Source organism: Tribolium castaneum, chromosome 1 (genome assembly GCF_031307605.1).
Source record: "Tribolium castaneum strain GA2 chromosome 1, icTriCast1.1, whole genome shotgun sequence".
Lineage (NCBI taxonomy): Eukaryota > Metazoa > Arthropoda > Insecta > Coleoptera > Tenebrionidae > Tribolium > Tribolium castaneum.
Window position 1 is genome coordinate 35,734,614 of NC_087394.1, and position 15,650 is coordinate 35,750,263.

At 38.0% G+C, this 15,650-nt stretch overlaps 1 protein-coding gene across 2 annotated transcripts in view; it reads right to left on the bottom strand.

Annotated features, from left to right (window-relative positions):
* LOC655103 (epithelial discoidin domain-containing receptor 1) overlaps positions 1-15,650 on the bottom strand; it is a 142,930-nt gene that overhangs the window by 88,221 nt on the left and 39,059 nt on the right. For both annotated transcript variants that reach the window (XM_015985456.2, XM_008201695.3), the window contains exon 2: positions 4,135-4,494. In XM_015985456.2, coding sequence (XP_015840942.2) covers positions 4,135-4,222 — 88 coding nt within the window. In that variant the 5' untranslated portion in view covers positions 4,223-4,494. The remainder of the gene's footprint in view (positions 1-4,134; positions 4,495-15,650) is intronic.

The following is a 15,650-nucleotide window of genomic DNA, read 5'->3' on the forward strand; positions in this document are numbered from 1 at the left end:
ACGTTGCAAAAAGCCGCTTCGGCAATTGAATCGATCAAAAACGAGATAACCGCAGGACACCTGCCGTCGTCGCAACTTTTTGCAACTGATTTTGGAATGCCATTTCCCAATCGCAGTTGTTTTCATCGAACTGTACTCTCAAATTAAGAAAGTTTGATTAGTTGGGCGTAAAAGCGACTTTATGGAGTTAATTGCAATTCCGAGCGATTCGCCTACCTACCTATATGGGGGAGGGTGGTTTTTCTGTCCACTGTACCTATATGGAGGCTGTTATTATTTGCTCCCGGTTATTACGATTCGGCAGACTTAACTTATATGGAATCGAACGGTCAGCAATTGAACTTAACTTGTAATTAAATGTGCCGTTAACGGACTTTGAACGAACACACCCGACGAGGGTTGAACCAGACTGGCACAGTAAAACTGGAAATTAATGACTTGTAAGCTTGCTACAAGCTACAGCCAAACATATTCCAACATAAGTGGGCGAAAAGTAATAACACAGAAAGTTTAATTGCCACTTTCATTGGGATGCACTAAGTACTAACGCATAACGCAAAGACTTTATGCCCTCACAACTATTAGGCAAAGAAGACCGCTATTTATAAATAGAGACCGGATTTTTTTCTTTTTTTATACTATTTAGCTTAAAATCATTGCATCACAATTTTGAATTTCAGAGTTATTTTATTTTTCATCTAAAGATTTTTTGTTTCTCAGGCTTCCAGTATTTCAGCTTTTTAGTTTCTCCCATAGAATTTTATGTTCATTTTCTCAATTTTTCAGTTTTTCGTGGTTTTACTATTTTATCTTATTAATGTTTTTACTTTGCAGTGTCATAGTTTTTTAATTATTATTATTCTTTCAATCACTTAGATCTACAAAATTTGTGTTTTTTGTTTTTTTTATATTCCAATTTTTTATTTTTTTAGCTTTTCACTTTCTTAGTATATTGGTTTTTGATTTAGAATCTAATGTTTCACTTTATTAGTATTTCTCTTTTCCAGTTCTATAGCTTTTTCAGTCGTTTAATCCTTCCTTCAGAATTTCATTCTCAATATTTTTAGATTTTTCTGTCCTGATTTTGTAAGAAGACGTAGAAGTGTCACCTAAAAGTGTCTAATTATAAAGTAACTCTTCAGGCTTTGTCACTAGCAAAAATTGTCCCAATTCATTAGAGGGAGAACTGTTATTGTTAATAGAAAGGACATGGAGGAATAATAAAACTACATTTTTTGAACGTGGCAGAATGCGTGTTTTATTTTGAAGATTAAGAAATAAATCAAGCGAAAAGTTGACTTTTGTTCAACTGTTCGTTTATTCATACGACAAGTTTTTCTGTTGGAATAAATTCATGAAATTTTTATCCTCGGCGAAGCTTCTCATTTTGTTTATGATTATTTTAATTCGCTCGCAATAAATCACGTGTTTTATTAGAGTTTCGCGTCGCGGGACAAAAACCGAATTTTCGGTCGTAATTTATGATCCGTCAAGTAGTTTGGACGCAATAAAAATATTTCAGCAAGGCTCGGCAATGATTGATCCCTTTGGCAAAAAGATGGTTGAATGGAGCGACCGGCGGTTCGTATTCCAGATTTTTTCCTCGCTTAATTACTAGAGCAAACGTAATGATCTCTTGACTGAAGATGGTACAAAGCAAACAGCAAGAGGCTCTAATTAACATCTTTCATTCGACAGAATAAGTTGCTTCGGATCTTGACGAAAAAAGAGTCGAATTTACAGTCCGTAAATGAAATCGCCTGGAACGAATTAATGATTTAAAAGTAAAGTCGCTTAAAGATAAAAAGACAACAAGTTTTAATTACTTTAGACGTAATTAAAAGAGGGTTTGGTCGGAGGTGCGACAAAGGGAATTCATCTTGTTCCGGTCATTTTGGACCATATTGGCAGAAAAGCTCGACTCTTTTCTGCTGACTCGCGACAGGACGTGAGCTGCACTCGAGGCGCAAAAACAATCCATTGTATGATTATGGCATTAAAAAGGACCTTCTACTAAATCACTAAATAAAAACCGCAAGAACGCGACGGACATTCCAATTCAAGTGGTAATTGTGTTTGTATGTACAAGGAATTTATACGGCTCGATGGACGCTAATAGCTTTAATGGAAGAAAATTATTAACGACTATAATAAGAAATGCATTTTCGGGACGTTTGAATCATTTTTTGAAACAAGTCTGTTAAATTTTAATTCTGGGAGTTTCTTTCTCTCCGGTCCATTACGTTATCCCGGAACGAAATTGTAAAGTTGCGGTTGTTCGTTTTCGAGTGCGAATTTTTATCTAATTTGTTTGCATAACTTTTTCGATTTGAAAAGTTTTTAGTGATTTCGAGTTGGTAATTTCCCAATTTCGTCACTACTAAAAACTGAATATATTACATTTGAAAGTTTGATCGGGCGCACAAATTGGCACACTTCCAGCCAACCAAACTAACCCCAACTCTGTTCCGTGTAATGGCAAACAGAAAATGGTCGAAAAACCGACGAATTATACGATCGAGTAAACGGAATAACTCGATGAATATTCATTTCTGGAGCTGATCAGATCCCAAACGGCTCGACGCCTTCTTAGAATTTCAACAATGCTCGCTCGTTTTAAATTGGAAATAAGTTTCTCTGCGTGAAATAATTAAGAGAAGTTTAAATCTTCACGGACGAACGGGGAACTGTTTCTGATGGCCCACAGTGGCACGCCCACGCAAACAGGGCCGGAATCAGGAGTTGCAAATTTACTACCAGGTTATTGAATGAATAATGCAACAGTCGTGGTGTTACTCTGAGAAGTGCCACCAAAGCGGATGGCGACTAAAGAGCATTCGAAATGGATTCCACTTTTATTAACAAATAATCCAATTTCGCACCAATCAATCAACGTAATTTGTTCAAATTTTATTCGGACGTGAAATAAATATTGGATTTGCTAATTTAAACGGCACAAAACGACCCAACAAATATTTGCCTATTTGATAGCGCAATTAATTTTTCTACAAAAAGTACGAGCCAAACGAGGGATTTTAATAATCTCTTTGTTCCTGGCGAGTGAACCCTTTTCCATTCATTTAGCAATATCAAGACATAGGAGTATTGACATATCCGAGCTTCGATAAGAACCAAGTTTATTGCATCAACTGAGTGGATTTATGTCGCGACTTAGTTAAAAATATAGCAAGAGAGTACTTTAAAAGTTGCAAGTGAACTCTTTGACATTATTAGAGATAAATTCGTTTTATTGGTCGCCGGGAATTGCAGTCTCAGAGATATAAGTTAGATGTCGTCCAGTTTTCCAAAAGCGATTATCTGTAATTAACAGGATGTCATCATTGTTAAATATTTAACAAAATGTTATCGAATAATGCTAAACCCACACTTTTCCATCGTAATTACTTAAACCTCCCATCAAATATTTACAAAACGAAGGGAGAAAAGAAAATTAAATGACATCCTTCACTTCGTTCCAGGAGGGTAAATATTTAATTAAAAATTATTTTACTTCTCAATTGCGATACTTTATTTACGTCAGAGCGGAAACGAAGAGTAATTTCAAGTCTTGTGTAAATCCTACCGGTTTCCTACTTATTAACTATTGAAAGCACACACAATTCTCTCGAGGACAAAAAACGACGTTTACGATCGCGTTAGAAGCTTTATGAGCCAAGCACAATAAAGTTTAACGTGCAATCGACAACGATATTGGAACATCAGATGACATAATATTCACGTGACGTAAAAAGTGACCAAGTGGAAGATTCCTCGTAAATTCGTACAGCGGAGGTTCACTGTCGCCCCATTTACCCGCAAAATCCGCAAAACCAAAAATAATGATACAGCAGCCAAAGGATTTTCCGAGAATTACAAAATTTTCCAATGTTAAATTGAATTGAGTGCGAGAAAGTCTATCGCCATTATGTGGAAACTTTGTTTTGCGGCCAAAAAGTTGGCTAAAATGTGCACGTCATGCTTGCAATATAACTCCTGTCTAAAGTTGAAAATATCCGCCCCGACCGTAATTTAATTCGCAATGCGTACCTGCCGAGGGAAATCTCCCAATTTCGTGCCGGATTGCAAATAGTGATCGTCTCCTGTTAAGTTTGACGTGCTGCAAACTTTACTTACCAGCATCTGGATTTGAGCTTGCTGAAGAGAGGCCAAGAAAACACAATCCCACTGTGAGTACCACTAGCATTTTAGCACTCAGTGACATCCTGCACTACCGATATAAAAACGGCATACCGCACTCTTCCTGATTCCGCGACACGCAGTTTTTTTACCACATGGGGGAGTCTCTTCGAGGACAGTTCATAGTTGGGGCGTTGTTTTCAAAAACGGCTGTAAATAACGCGATAACCGACAAAAGTTCGAGGAGACGAAACGGTGGAGTTTATGTGGAAATCGTGAACGGCGATTCAATCTACTGACTCATCCTTGTTGTCTTCGACGACTGATAAGATCGTTCGTGATGCCGGAGATGTGGACCTGGAACAAAAAATAGCGCTCAGTACAATGCATGAATGGACAGCTGGATGGAGGAAAAATAAAGATGTCTAGTAATATAGTACAGGCGTTACTAGTACAGAGAATATGCCAACTGGCAACTGTGTTCAGATTCTTGTACTTTTTTAATCTTGAGAAATGATTATTTGATTGAAACTTTATAATATTCGAAAAGATTTCATAATTTTCTCAAATAACCAAAGTTATGGAGCTGGCTTTCAACAAATTCTTTCGGAGTTCCGTCAGGACAAGCACTTATCAATGAGTTTTGGTGCAGTTTTCTAGCTCGTTAATTTTTTGATGTATTGGTGTTTCTGAAGAGGTCTCGACCAGCCCCTAATTAAGAGCAGATTGAAACCCAATTCTGGAACATTATGAGCAAACATGTATAGTTTGTAGACTGGCGCAGCATCAGGTGGTCATCGTGTATGTTCTTTAATTTATTCGGTCAGCGAGTTTTGAAAGTTAATTGCTGAATATGATGAATGGCAGGCAACAGGAGTGGGCAGAATAATAATTACATGAGTGGTGCGGTCTCATCTGGTTAGACATCAAAAACTCACCACTCTGCAAATAACCGTTATCATGATTTCCAGCGTGCGATCAAAAACTTTTTTCTTTCAACTTTTTGTCGCTCCGTAATGTGTGTATATTTTTCCGTGGATAAACTAGGCAAATTCCTCTTTCTCCATCTCTCCCTCAGCCCCCAGTCGTACACGACAAAACCTTAATTGGATTTTCAGTTTTATGAGGGGCTACCCTGTTGTGCATTATCTTTTACACGCCGAAATATTGATAATTAAAGAGCAGCTCTTAACTTTTTCATCGAATTATTCACGGGGATAAAGCAATGTCTTTTCGGAGGATATTCGGGAGAGGTTGCGATTTATCAAGTCTCCGGAGTTTGCAGGTGTCACGAAATTAGAACTCCGGTATCACATAACAAATACAACCGTCGGGAAATTACCGGAGCCACTTCCGGGAAGCTTCATATGTTTCTGTCATTCATTACGGAAGGGTCGTTTTACCTTCGGGCAAACAGACGGAGCTCGTTTTCTTCCATTGTGCCAGCTAGTGACTAATGATGTTTATGTCGATGAAATCTTTATTAGGTACCTACGCCCCGAATATAAGGCGGTTGTGTAAACAGCCGACCCTTTAACGCTGAAATTAGATCGCTGTTTTTCAGCCAGGAGCGAATTATTTTGATCCTTCCGCGCGCAAAAACAGACGGTGACGTCTTATAGAACAAGATTTACTATTGAACGAAGCAAACATTAAAAAAATTAATTGTTGTAAAATTACGTAAAATAAGCCGTAGAATTGACTGGAATGAACCGTTTTGTTCTACGACTTTTAGGCATAGGATATCTCGCAAAAAAAATCTTCAATTTTTAATCACCGATTACGGCCAAACTAAAAGAGGTAGAAGAAAACGCTTTTTTCTATCCTAAAGAGCACATCACAATCTATAGGATAAAATAAGTTTTATTTGATTTTAAGACACTTTTAAAATTGGCCATTTTGAAGGGGAGGGGTGATAATTTTTTTTATTTTCTCAATTACAACTAAACTATTTGAAAAAGTGGAACTGTGTTAATCCGCACCTTTACAAAATGATCCGGGGAATCGACTGGCATCGAGAAAATTGCCAAATTCCCAATAGTTTTTTAGTTATGAATTTTTTAAAATTTTACCAATTTTTGCTTTTATCTGCAATTTTCTCGAAAACTATTAGTCGGAGAACACAGGTCTTTTCTGAAAAAGATAGATAATTAAAAGAGCTTTCCAAAGATAATACACTTCATGGGATAATCTCTAATAGTTTCGGAGTTATTGCTCGATAAATGTTCCGGATACCTGGAATCGACCAAAATCGCGACAAAAATTGGAAAAATCAAACATCAAAAAATCGAACATCTTAACTCTTTTGGACTTTTAACAACTCTAGAGGGTTGTAAACACATATATAAGTCCGAAAAACTATGATAGAACGAGTTTTTAAAAAAAATAATTTTTCCACTTTCTTGAAGGTCTCAGGAAATTTTAGCAAAAAAATCAAAATTTTAAATCTCATCAAAAGCTGACATAATACGTAGAATGAGCCTTAGAATTCACTGGAACAAACCGTTTTGCTCTACGACTTTTGGTTTTTAAGTTATGAATTTTTTTATTTGCCCGGAGCAGCTCCGGTCTTCAGAAGACGATAGGTAATTTCAAGCACATTTTGTTATTTTTTTTATATTTGCTCTTGTTGATTGATTGTGTCTTTAGGGTTAATTAAATATTATTTTAAACAAAAGCAAATGGCAACTTTCCTGGGGAAAATCAAATGAAATCGTTTCTCCGTTGAGAAATAACACGTTTATAGAGCAAGCATGTTCATGGTCAACAATACGCGTCCTCAGAGGGGCCCTTTTTTCGTAATAAACGCGGCGCTGAGCGCCGAGGGGTGGTCAGAAAATGCAACGGTAGTGCACCTAATAAAGCACAAAGCATACGCTGCTGGACGCGTTCATTACATGTAGATTGCAGTAGTGCAGAGGCCACGGGGGTGCTCTCTCATTCATCCCCGGACATTAGGCGAGAGTGACCTACGTCTCGCCATCTTCCGTTGTAATTTCTGCGAATATGTGCGAGAGTAAATTAGCAAAAGCAATTAAGTCCCCGGGATTTTTTCATCGTTCGGTAGCACTTCATCAAATCGCGCTAATAAATGTTGAAAATTTATCGGAGTGTATTCGACGAGTGTTATTCACTGGTAGTTCGAACGCGGGTATGTAAAGGATTATGTCGGTCGAGCGATTCAGATCAAAGCGCTGCACTACTGTAATTTATAACACAATTAATTGCTTTGCTTTCAGTCACCATTTCGAAAATAAAATACCCCGGTAAACGGACACAAGAACTGATTTAATTTCGAAATCGTTTTCGAGAATTAATTTAACGTAATTTTTTAATTTAGAGACGTACAAACGAACTTAATGAGATTTCTTTCGGTTTTTCTTTTGATTAACTGGGATGGAGTGATTTAGGGCTGGTATAATAAACAGCTAATTTCCCAAGCATACAACACCTATGCAAGATTTATTGGGGCTAAACGGTCCATAGATAAACCAGACAGATAAGCGTTACCGAACTTAATTGATTATTAAAGACACAAAGGCCCCTGAAACTAATAGGAAGGTTCTCTTGGATGTTTAGAATTTCAATTATGACGATAACCAAGGTGCACAAGCCGGAAAGGTCGCGCAGTCAACTTCGGCTCAACTTGCACTTAATTGCGGTAATGGAATGGATCCGAAATATACTCCAATACTATTAATTTATACAACAGAACTAAGGAAATTAAGCGCCATTCCTTACTGTACTTCCAACTTTATAATGCACAACTTCTTATCGGTTCAAGTATTTGGCAAACACTGCAACACTGAGGTCCTCGCAAATTCTAAGCGCAAAATTAACACTAATATTACATCCTCTCAACCTTGCACTTTACCCGAATTGCACCAAACTAGCTAATATCTTCAAGCTGGTTGCAAAGAGCTTTTCTGTATTTTTTTAAATATTTTTTATTGCATTTGCTACTGTTTTCCAACAAGTCCTGGCAATCCACTGTCCTGCTTACGGTTGTGTTTACCAATAGTGTTGACGTGTTTCTTTATAAAAAAAACACAGACATCCGTCCGTAAATATTTGCAGTTCTCATCTAGATGTTATCAACAGTAGCCTACTCTTGATGCCTCCTATCACCAGGAGTTATCTTGAAAAATCCGCATTTTCTCCTCTCCCACAGTCAATTACCACCTTTGGTTCAGTTAATACGGCAGCAATCCCAGCCGGGATCTCCCATCACCATACAATTATTTCCACTTGTGATGCAATTTTAATCATCGCAACCACTTCTTCAAACTGATATGATCTGTATTGTAGGCGGTTGAGGATATGCAAACCTGCATCGTGTAGGCAGATAACAGCTTGTAAACATGCTGATAGAGATAAGAGAACGCGTATAGCAGCATGATCCCTGTCAGGAAACAACGATAATACCAACTGAGCCTTGTCATTACAACTACCTGATTGGATAATAATTTATTATTCTTGAATGGTAACCCGCTGACAGGAGGGGAACAAACAGGTTGTTTTAAAATGCAGACGCCGTCATATTTCAGGTTGCTTGTAAAATCCACTAATTACAACGATGAAAATAAAACCGAACCGACAACAACATGGACTTCTTTCACGGATTAGGTATTTGATTAATGCGGAGGCCGATCTGGAAGGCAGCTCCAGTGTCGCCATGGGCGGTCAGCGACGCTTTTTGCACCAATGGCCATTTTTCATCGCGAGACGTCTTCATCACCAACATTGCCAATAAATTTACCAAATTGAAAAATCCTCAACCAACAATATTAGAAGTTAGTACTTCAACAGTTACACTTTTAAAAAGATAACAATTTTCAAAAAAGAATGTAACGAAACGCCGACGTGTTGGAAAAACGAAAAACGTAATTAAAAAAATGATTGTTGTCCAAAGAACCCACTAAAGTTCTTGGAAAGTCTGATGATATAGCACGGCGATGTTTGGGCAGGAGCGTTTCTTGTGGCACGGTAACTTTACATTTTACCCATTATAAGTTTGGCGGAGTTGCCGTTGGCTTGTAAAATGCGCTAATTATGAAAATAAAACAAAACGAATCTGACCCGAGGCGCACTTTCCAAGATTATGGTGTTTGATTAATGCGAGTCAAGAAAAGTTTGCTCATCACAGGGAGTGATGGGTTTAGGTAGACAGTGGTGTCGTTCCAAGGCGGTAAAAGTGACGTGTTCACGTCCATTAACAACCTTAAACGTCGCTCTCCCAATTCGCCCATTTGTTCCATGCCGCCCATTAATAACAGCACTGTTTCGTGCGGATTCCATTTGGCACATAGTTCTCTTCGGATATAATGACGCAAACAAACAACAGTTTAGTGCCGCCGCACCTGCACCGGACATTTCTCTCTCGTTTTTGTTTGCATGCATAATATTGTGGTGACAGACGGTTCTATCCATTAATCTCGACGAGGAAATGAACTGCGAATCAATTATTTCGCAAGATCTACAACAGCTTCTCGACCCAAATCAACTTACAAGAGAAAAACTGGATATTTAAAAGACAAGAAACGCGAAATATTTTTTAATTGTTTATCTTGGGAATTTTTCCTTTGTACTTTGCAATAAAAAGGTACATAATATTTTCCGAGAAAGAACACTGACAAGAGCTCTTAAAGTAAGTAATAAAAGCGAAGTAAAATGGTCAAAGAGTCGTTTACGAGCACATTGGAGTGAATTTATTATGAGACTGTGTGTATGCATCTTATTTATTTTGTAAAAAGTATAAAGTAATTCGGAGTTGATGTATTTTTCTAATCTATCGATTCCGGAGGTTGCGGAAACGGTTCGTCCCCGTCAGTAATATAGAGTACAACGCTAATGTACAAAACGAGAAACATCACTTTACAAGAATTCCGGCGAGGGCAAAAACACTGTAATATATTCAGCTTCACAATGCCATTTAAAGAATCCCGAGCTAAAACATACAGTGGCTGACAAATTGTCTTAACTCTAAAGACCGAAAATTCAAATTAATGCCACTGCGAAAGCGGAACAGATAAACAAAAGGAGGGAATACTAATGGAAAAATAAATTACACCAGGTATAAGCACGACAAGACAAAGCATTTCGGGAATTAAAACGTGAATAATACGAAAACTGTCATATCGCGGAGTGATATTTTCGCGAAAACACCGGAAAGGTGATTGACGTTTATGGACAAATACAGGACGAAGGAAGGCTGTTGCCATGAACACCTTGCAGCGCCCGGAAAGCTCCGGAGGTTCAATTAAATCATAAATCTAATGGCCAGACGCACGACATGGCTTTTATCGATCGTGAATTATTTATGGTCATTTTATATTATTAATAACGCCGGATGATGAATTGTGACAAAGGTATTTTATTGTTTTCATTTTCTGCTTGCAGCCAATAGCTCAGTGTTAACCGTATTTTATTGCGCAACTTCGATTTTACGTGTCCACCCGGAATATATCACCCGTTTCTTCCGGGCACGTATATCCCGCCGACATGAAAATTTTAATTTGACTCGAACAAGAAAAATGTCACTCGTACAATTAGCGATACGTCGAAACCGCTAGTTTCAATTTTAATCATATTTCTCATTCGCTTTTTTTAAAAGACATTTCTGCACAAATTACCTGTCATATTTTTATTGAATTTTTTGCGCAGCTGAAAGCTTCTTTTCTTACATCGTCTTTAAAGATTACAGCTAATTCAAAGTCTGGCGCTCGTTTACTTGAAAAGTAAGAAAAACACTGGCACTCATTTTTTCACGCATCAAGAAGATAATTTGAATAATAACATAAAAGATCACACCAGCGACATTAACTCAACGAACTTGCTCAAAAGAGGTGCTAAGGCAATTTCCACGCTTTTTTCCTAATTTACTTTATACTAAAACTCGTAAATATTACTTTTTCGCTGCTTGAAAATAATTGTTGTGACTGGAAGCATTCGTAACTCCAAAAAATTAGTTGTTAGCCGTCTGGAGACGCCACTCCATTTTGCGCATTTCCGGTCTTCTTTTCCTTTTTCCGGTATTTTAAAGTCGTCCCAGGGGTTAAATTGAAACTTCTTTATGTAAGCGTTAATCGTGAAAGCAAAGACGTTGGTGCTTTTGACGGTGACGTGTTTTGTGACAGCTGCTGCCAGGAGATAGCACATTTCCAATCGGATTAGCGAACCGGTAAACGAATGGAACAAAAACGGAACTGTGTTAAAACTGAACTCCTGTAAACGGATATTAGAATTATGATAAGAAATATCCAATATTTTAGATGCGCTGCAAGTTGGCTGCAGCGAATCCAAAAAGCACTTGACGTAAATAAATAAGCAGATGCAGTGGTAGGGATTGGTTCTGACGTTGATTTTATTATTTTTATGAGCTTTTTCGATATCCGCGCTTGCATTAAGCGTGACAGTTGCGATAGATGAAAAGAGGCGTTTGGATACAATCAAAACTTGATGAATTCCGGATGTGTTGGTTTTTCAGCTTTGTGTGAATAGGATCAGAAATGGAAATTAGCGTAAACTAAACTAAATATTTGTTGAGTCGTCATCAATCAATTTTGATTTGGCTCGGCAAAAATACGCATATTGGGACAAACCAGTGTTTTTGGTGCGGTCTCTGCCTGTCACAGATAAGAGTCTTGTTTTCGAGTTTCGGATAACTCGGGGTGTTGTTTCGTTTTAATCATCAGGAGAGATTTTCGGATTTGGAAACATTTGACCAAACGAAAAAACACCGACGGCGATACTGTATTTGAAATTATAAAAACAAAGCGCTTGCTTGCCCAAGTCCTGTCACAACAAAGCTTTTTTGCAAGTACCTAAACTAACAGGCACTTCATAGTAAGATCCAGGAACGTGAACAGATATTTGATAACGGAGGCCTTTGAGGCACCAGGTCACACGAAGCTTAGCTTAAGTTCAAAACGCAAGAGTGGGTCTCGAGTATCGAACTGTTTAATTTGCTACCCTGAGGCTCTTTACACGTTATTAAGGCGACCGCGCCGTGTAATTCCGATAGAATTTCTTCTGAGACAACATCTGAGCCCTGACACGTTCCCGTAAAGAACGGCGGATATTTTAGGTGCGGAAAAGTTTCGGGAAAAACACGATTAGAGCAAGGGTTGAGGCACTCTTATCGCCTCGATTTAATCGAATCCGAAGCTGATTGCTTTACAGAACGTCGTTAAATAGTGCTCCATTCCCTGGTTGTTCTTTAATTGGTGAGCGAATCGGTCCGAACCTGTTACGAATATTATTTATTCGTTGCCCACCTCCCTATCTGATTATCTCAATTTGAAATATTGACGTGTCTAGATGATTATCGCTCGAATAAGCAGAGACGACTGCCTTCAGTTGCTTATCTCATCTGAAACCGTCTTCTGTAATATATGTGGCACTCGGAGGCCGCTTATTTCGAATGCATCATATTGCATGTTTTGCACAAACCAATCACGACCCACGCGTTCGGTTTTCTTTGGCCGAGGAAAACAATTTTCCCATCCATATATCACGACCGAATTAAAACGAATCGCTTCGGCCCGATTCACGCCACAATTTATGCAAGAGTTAATTATGTACAAACGAAAGCAGATTCTTGAATGAATAATGCTTCTTTGCAGCGAACGCCTAATTGCCTCTGCAATATTGAGGTAATTATTGCTACTAACCATTGATCCTCTCATATTTCCAGGCAAATCCCAGCTTCGAAACTCGCAAAGTACCAGACACACTTGAGCCTCTTACGACATGAATCGGAATATTTAACGAGATGCGAGAAAACCAAATTCGAACACGTCGCAAATATTAATAATGCATCATCATTTTTCATATTCTGAAACCGTTTTTAGCAAAATATAGCGACAAAGCTTTAAAAGAATGGGTCTCAGGGGAGCACCTTGCGGCAATCGGATAAAATCAACACAACGTCCAGATTTACTTAGTTCGAAATAAATTTATCGTGGTTTTGAGTGTGCAAAAGCTATAGTTTATGTTTAATGCGAAATTGGAAATGGAATAAGGACTTAGTTGTTGTTATTATAGGACGGTATATCATTTCTTGTCGAATTTAATGGGTCGTTAAAGCATTACGTGAACTAAATTAAATAGCCCGAGGCTCGCATAAAAGCTGGATATTTATGAAGAGTCTCTGGAATTTCATTTGTCCGATCACAAGGAATAAGAAAAACATTCAGAAATACTCTCGTTAAAACAATACAATTTATGATTTATACCTCATACAAAGAGAATAAAAATCCCTAGCTAATGAGACTCTTGTACGAAATAATCAAACAAAAAGTGTATATTTTTTTCATTTGTGAAAAAATAATGAGATATGTACGGCAAAAGAGCAATGTTTGAAGTAGACAGAACGCCAGAAAGTGGTGATGTTTAATAATTCTCCGTGTAAATTTCCGGGTGTTTGTTTAGGACCATTACAAACTTAGACCTTTCTACTTTTATTATTCATAAATGTGATACACATATCTACTTTATATACCTACCCACGTAAGCAATGTTTAATGTGTGCTGAGGGAGGCATTTCCATTCCATATGATAAAATTCACAGACCAAACCTGCCGAATTTGCCTTGCCAACACCGAGATAATTACTTAGGACTGCGCTGCCTAAGGAGAATAAAATGTGGGCTAATATAATGAGCGAAATTCGTCGACCTTTGCTGTAATTCTAAAATTTTGATTGAGTGGTTGGAACCGAAATTGCAGAAAGCTAATCAGATTCAGAATACAGACAGCGTATTAACACTGTAAACTGATGAGCTGTGATAATTACTCGGAAAACATAGTAACATAGTGTGGGTGTTAATTATGAGAAGGGGTTGGTCTCCAGACATGTGGAAAACTATATTTTGATAACGTGATAATTGCCTCATTCCCAAAGTGTGAAAGCATGGGTTGATAAGTTGTGAGAAATAGAGTAGGGATTTTTCCTTTTCATAGAAATTGAGTCCGTTAACGCATGTTTATGTAAATGTACATACACAAAGTTTGGCAACACGAAATGGAGAAACTATGTACAATGTACCTATGTCAGAAATTTAAGGTAATCAAGCGAGAAAACTTAGGTAATGTTTGTCGTAAAGAGCTGTGATAAATAAACATCCACGTCGTGCAGCGCTATAAATCCAGCGAACAAACTGCAACCGGAGCTGTGAACAGTTAATAACAGAAATTGAATTAGAGCGCGCGCTATAAACGAACGAATACACCGGACCCGTCAAAAATCGGCCAAAATTTACACCAACTCTCCAACAATGTACGAGCCTAGAAAACAAAAAACTTTTATTAAGGTTACTTGTCCCAATAACTCTCGGGAAGTTATGGGCGTAATCCTCAACCGTTTCCCGATTGTCGCCGCGGAAAATCAATAGCCCTCTAACACTTTCCCTTCGACGGGATGGTGATGAGGTATTATGGGGTGATGCGTGTCGTTGGGTCGCCATTCCAGCAATCGCTTAGAGTGTGCGGCAATCCGGCAGTGCACACATCATTGCGCTTGATAAATTAGTAGATTTCTGCATGGTCCCTGGAGACAATGGCGTTCATCAGTTGATGGACTCTCGGGGATATGTTCCGTGGATGATTCGCTGCGGAAAATGCAGCATAATCTACGAATCCAAAGATAAAAAGCTGCGGTTTTGGTGGCGCGCGTGAAAGCCAAACACTAAACTCTTATGAATAGATAAAAGCGCTCGGCAAAGTTTGCCGCGCTGTTATCGCGATTCTGTTCGAGGGGCGCTGTTGCTTAGAAAACCTGATAGTTCACGTATTGCCCTATTGTGCTTGCAACATTAACAACGCGGGATGAGGCGAAAAAAGAAGGTTTTTATATTATAGAACGTTGTGCCTACGCAGAGGACGGTAAATCTCTCGAAAATGTTGTTTTCTCAACGGAGATTGTTCGAGGGATTTGTGAGCAGTTATTACTTTTAACTACTTATCCGGTTACACACCTTGGGGAATTGCAAACAAAGGAAGCTCACTTTGGATTTATAACTACGTTTTCCGCATAGAATTATTTCCAGTAGCAGAAAACAGACCAGGACACCGGTCGGCAAGGTGCCGACTAGGCCACAGAAGCACCACAACAAATATCAAATAAAAACACCAAAGTAGTTCCGAATTTTTATTCATTTAATACTATTTAGCTAATAATTATGGTACACACAGAAGTATTTCATTGGTTTTCGAGTAATGGCATCATTTTTGATTTTTTTTTGATTACATTTTCTGGAAGTACCTGCACTTCTTTATCTTTCTAGTAATAATAAAAAATAATAATAAAAAATAAAAAATAAAAAATATTCACAATAACACACAAGAAGCTCGAAAAATACTTTTGACAATTCTCAGAACAATTTGAAAATTTACAAATTCACAATAAATAGGTAGATTGAAGAATTATGAAGAATCAAGTTTTCTTTATAATTGATCACAGTTCGACAACTGAGCAGTGTTCAGACATGGTAAACCCCAACGTCTTATTTCTTA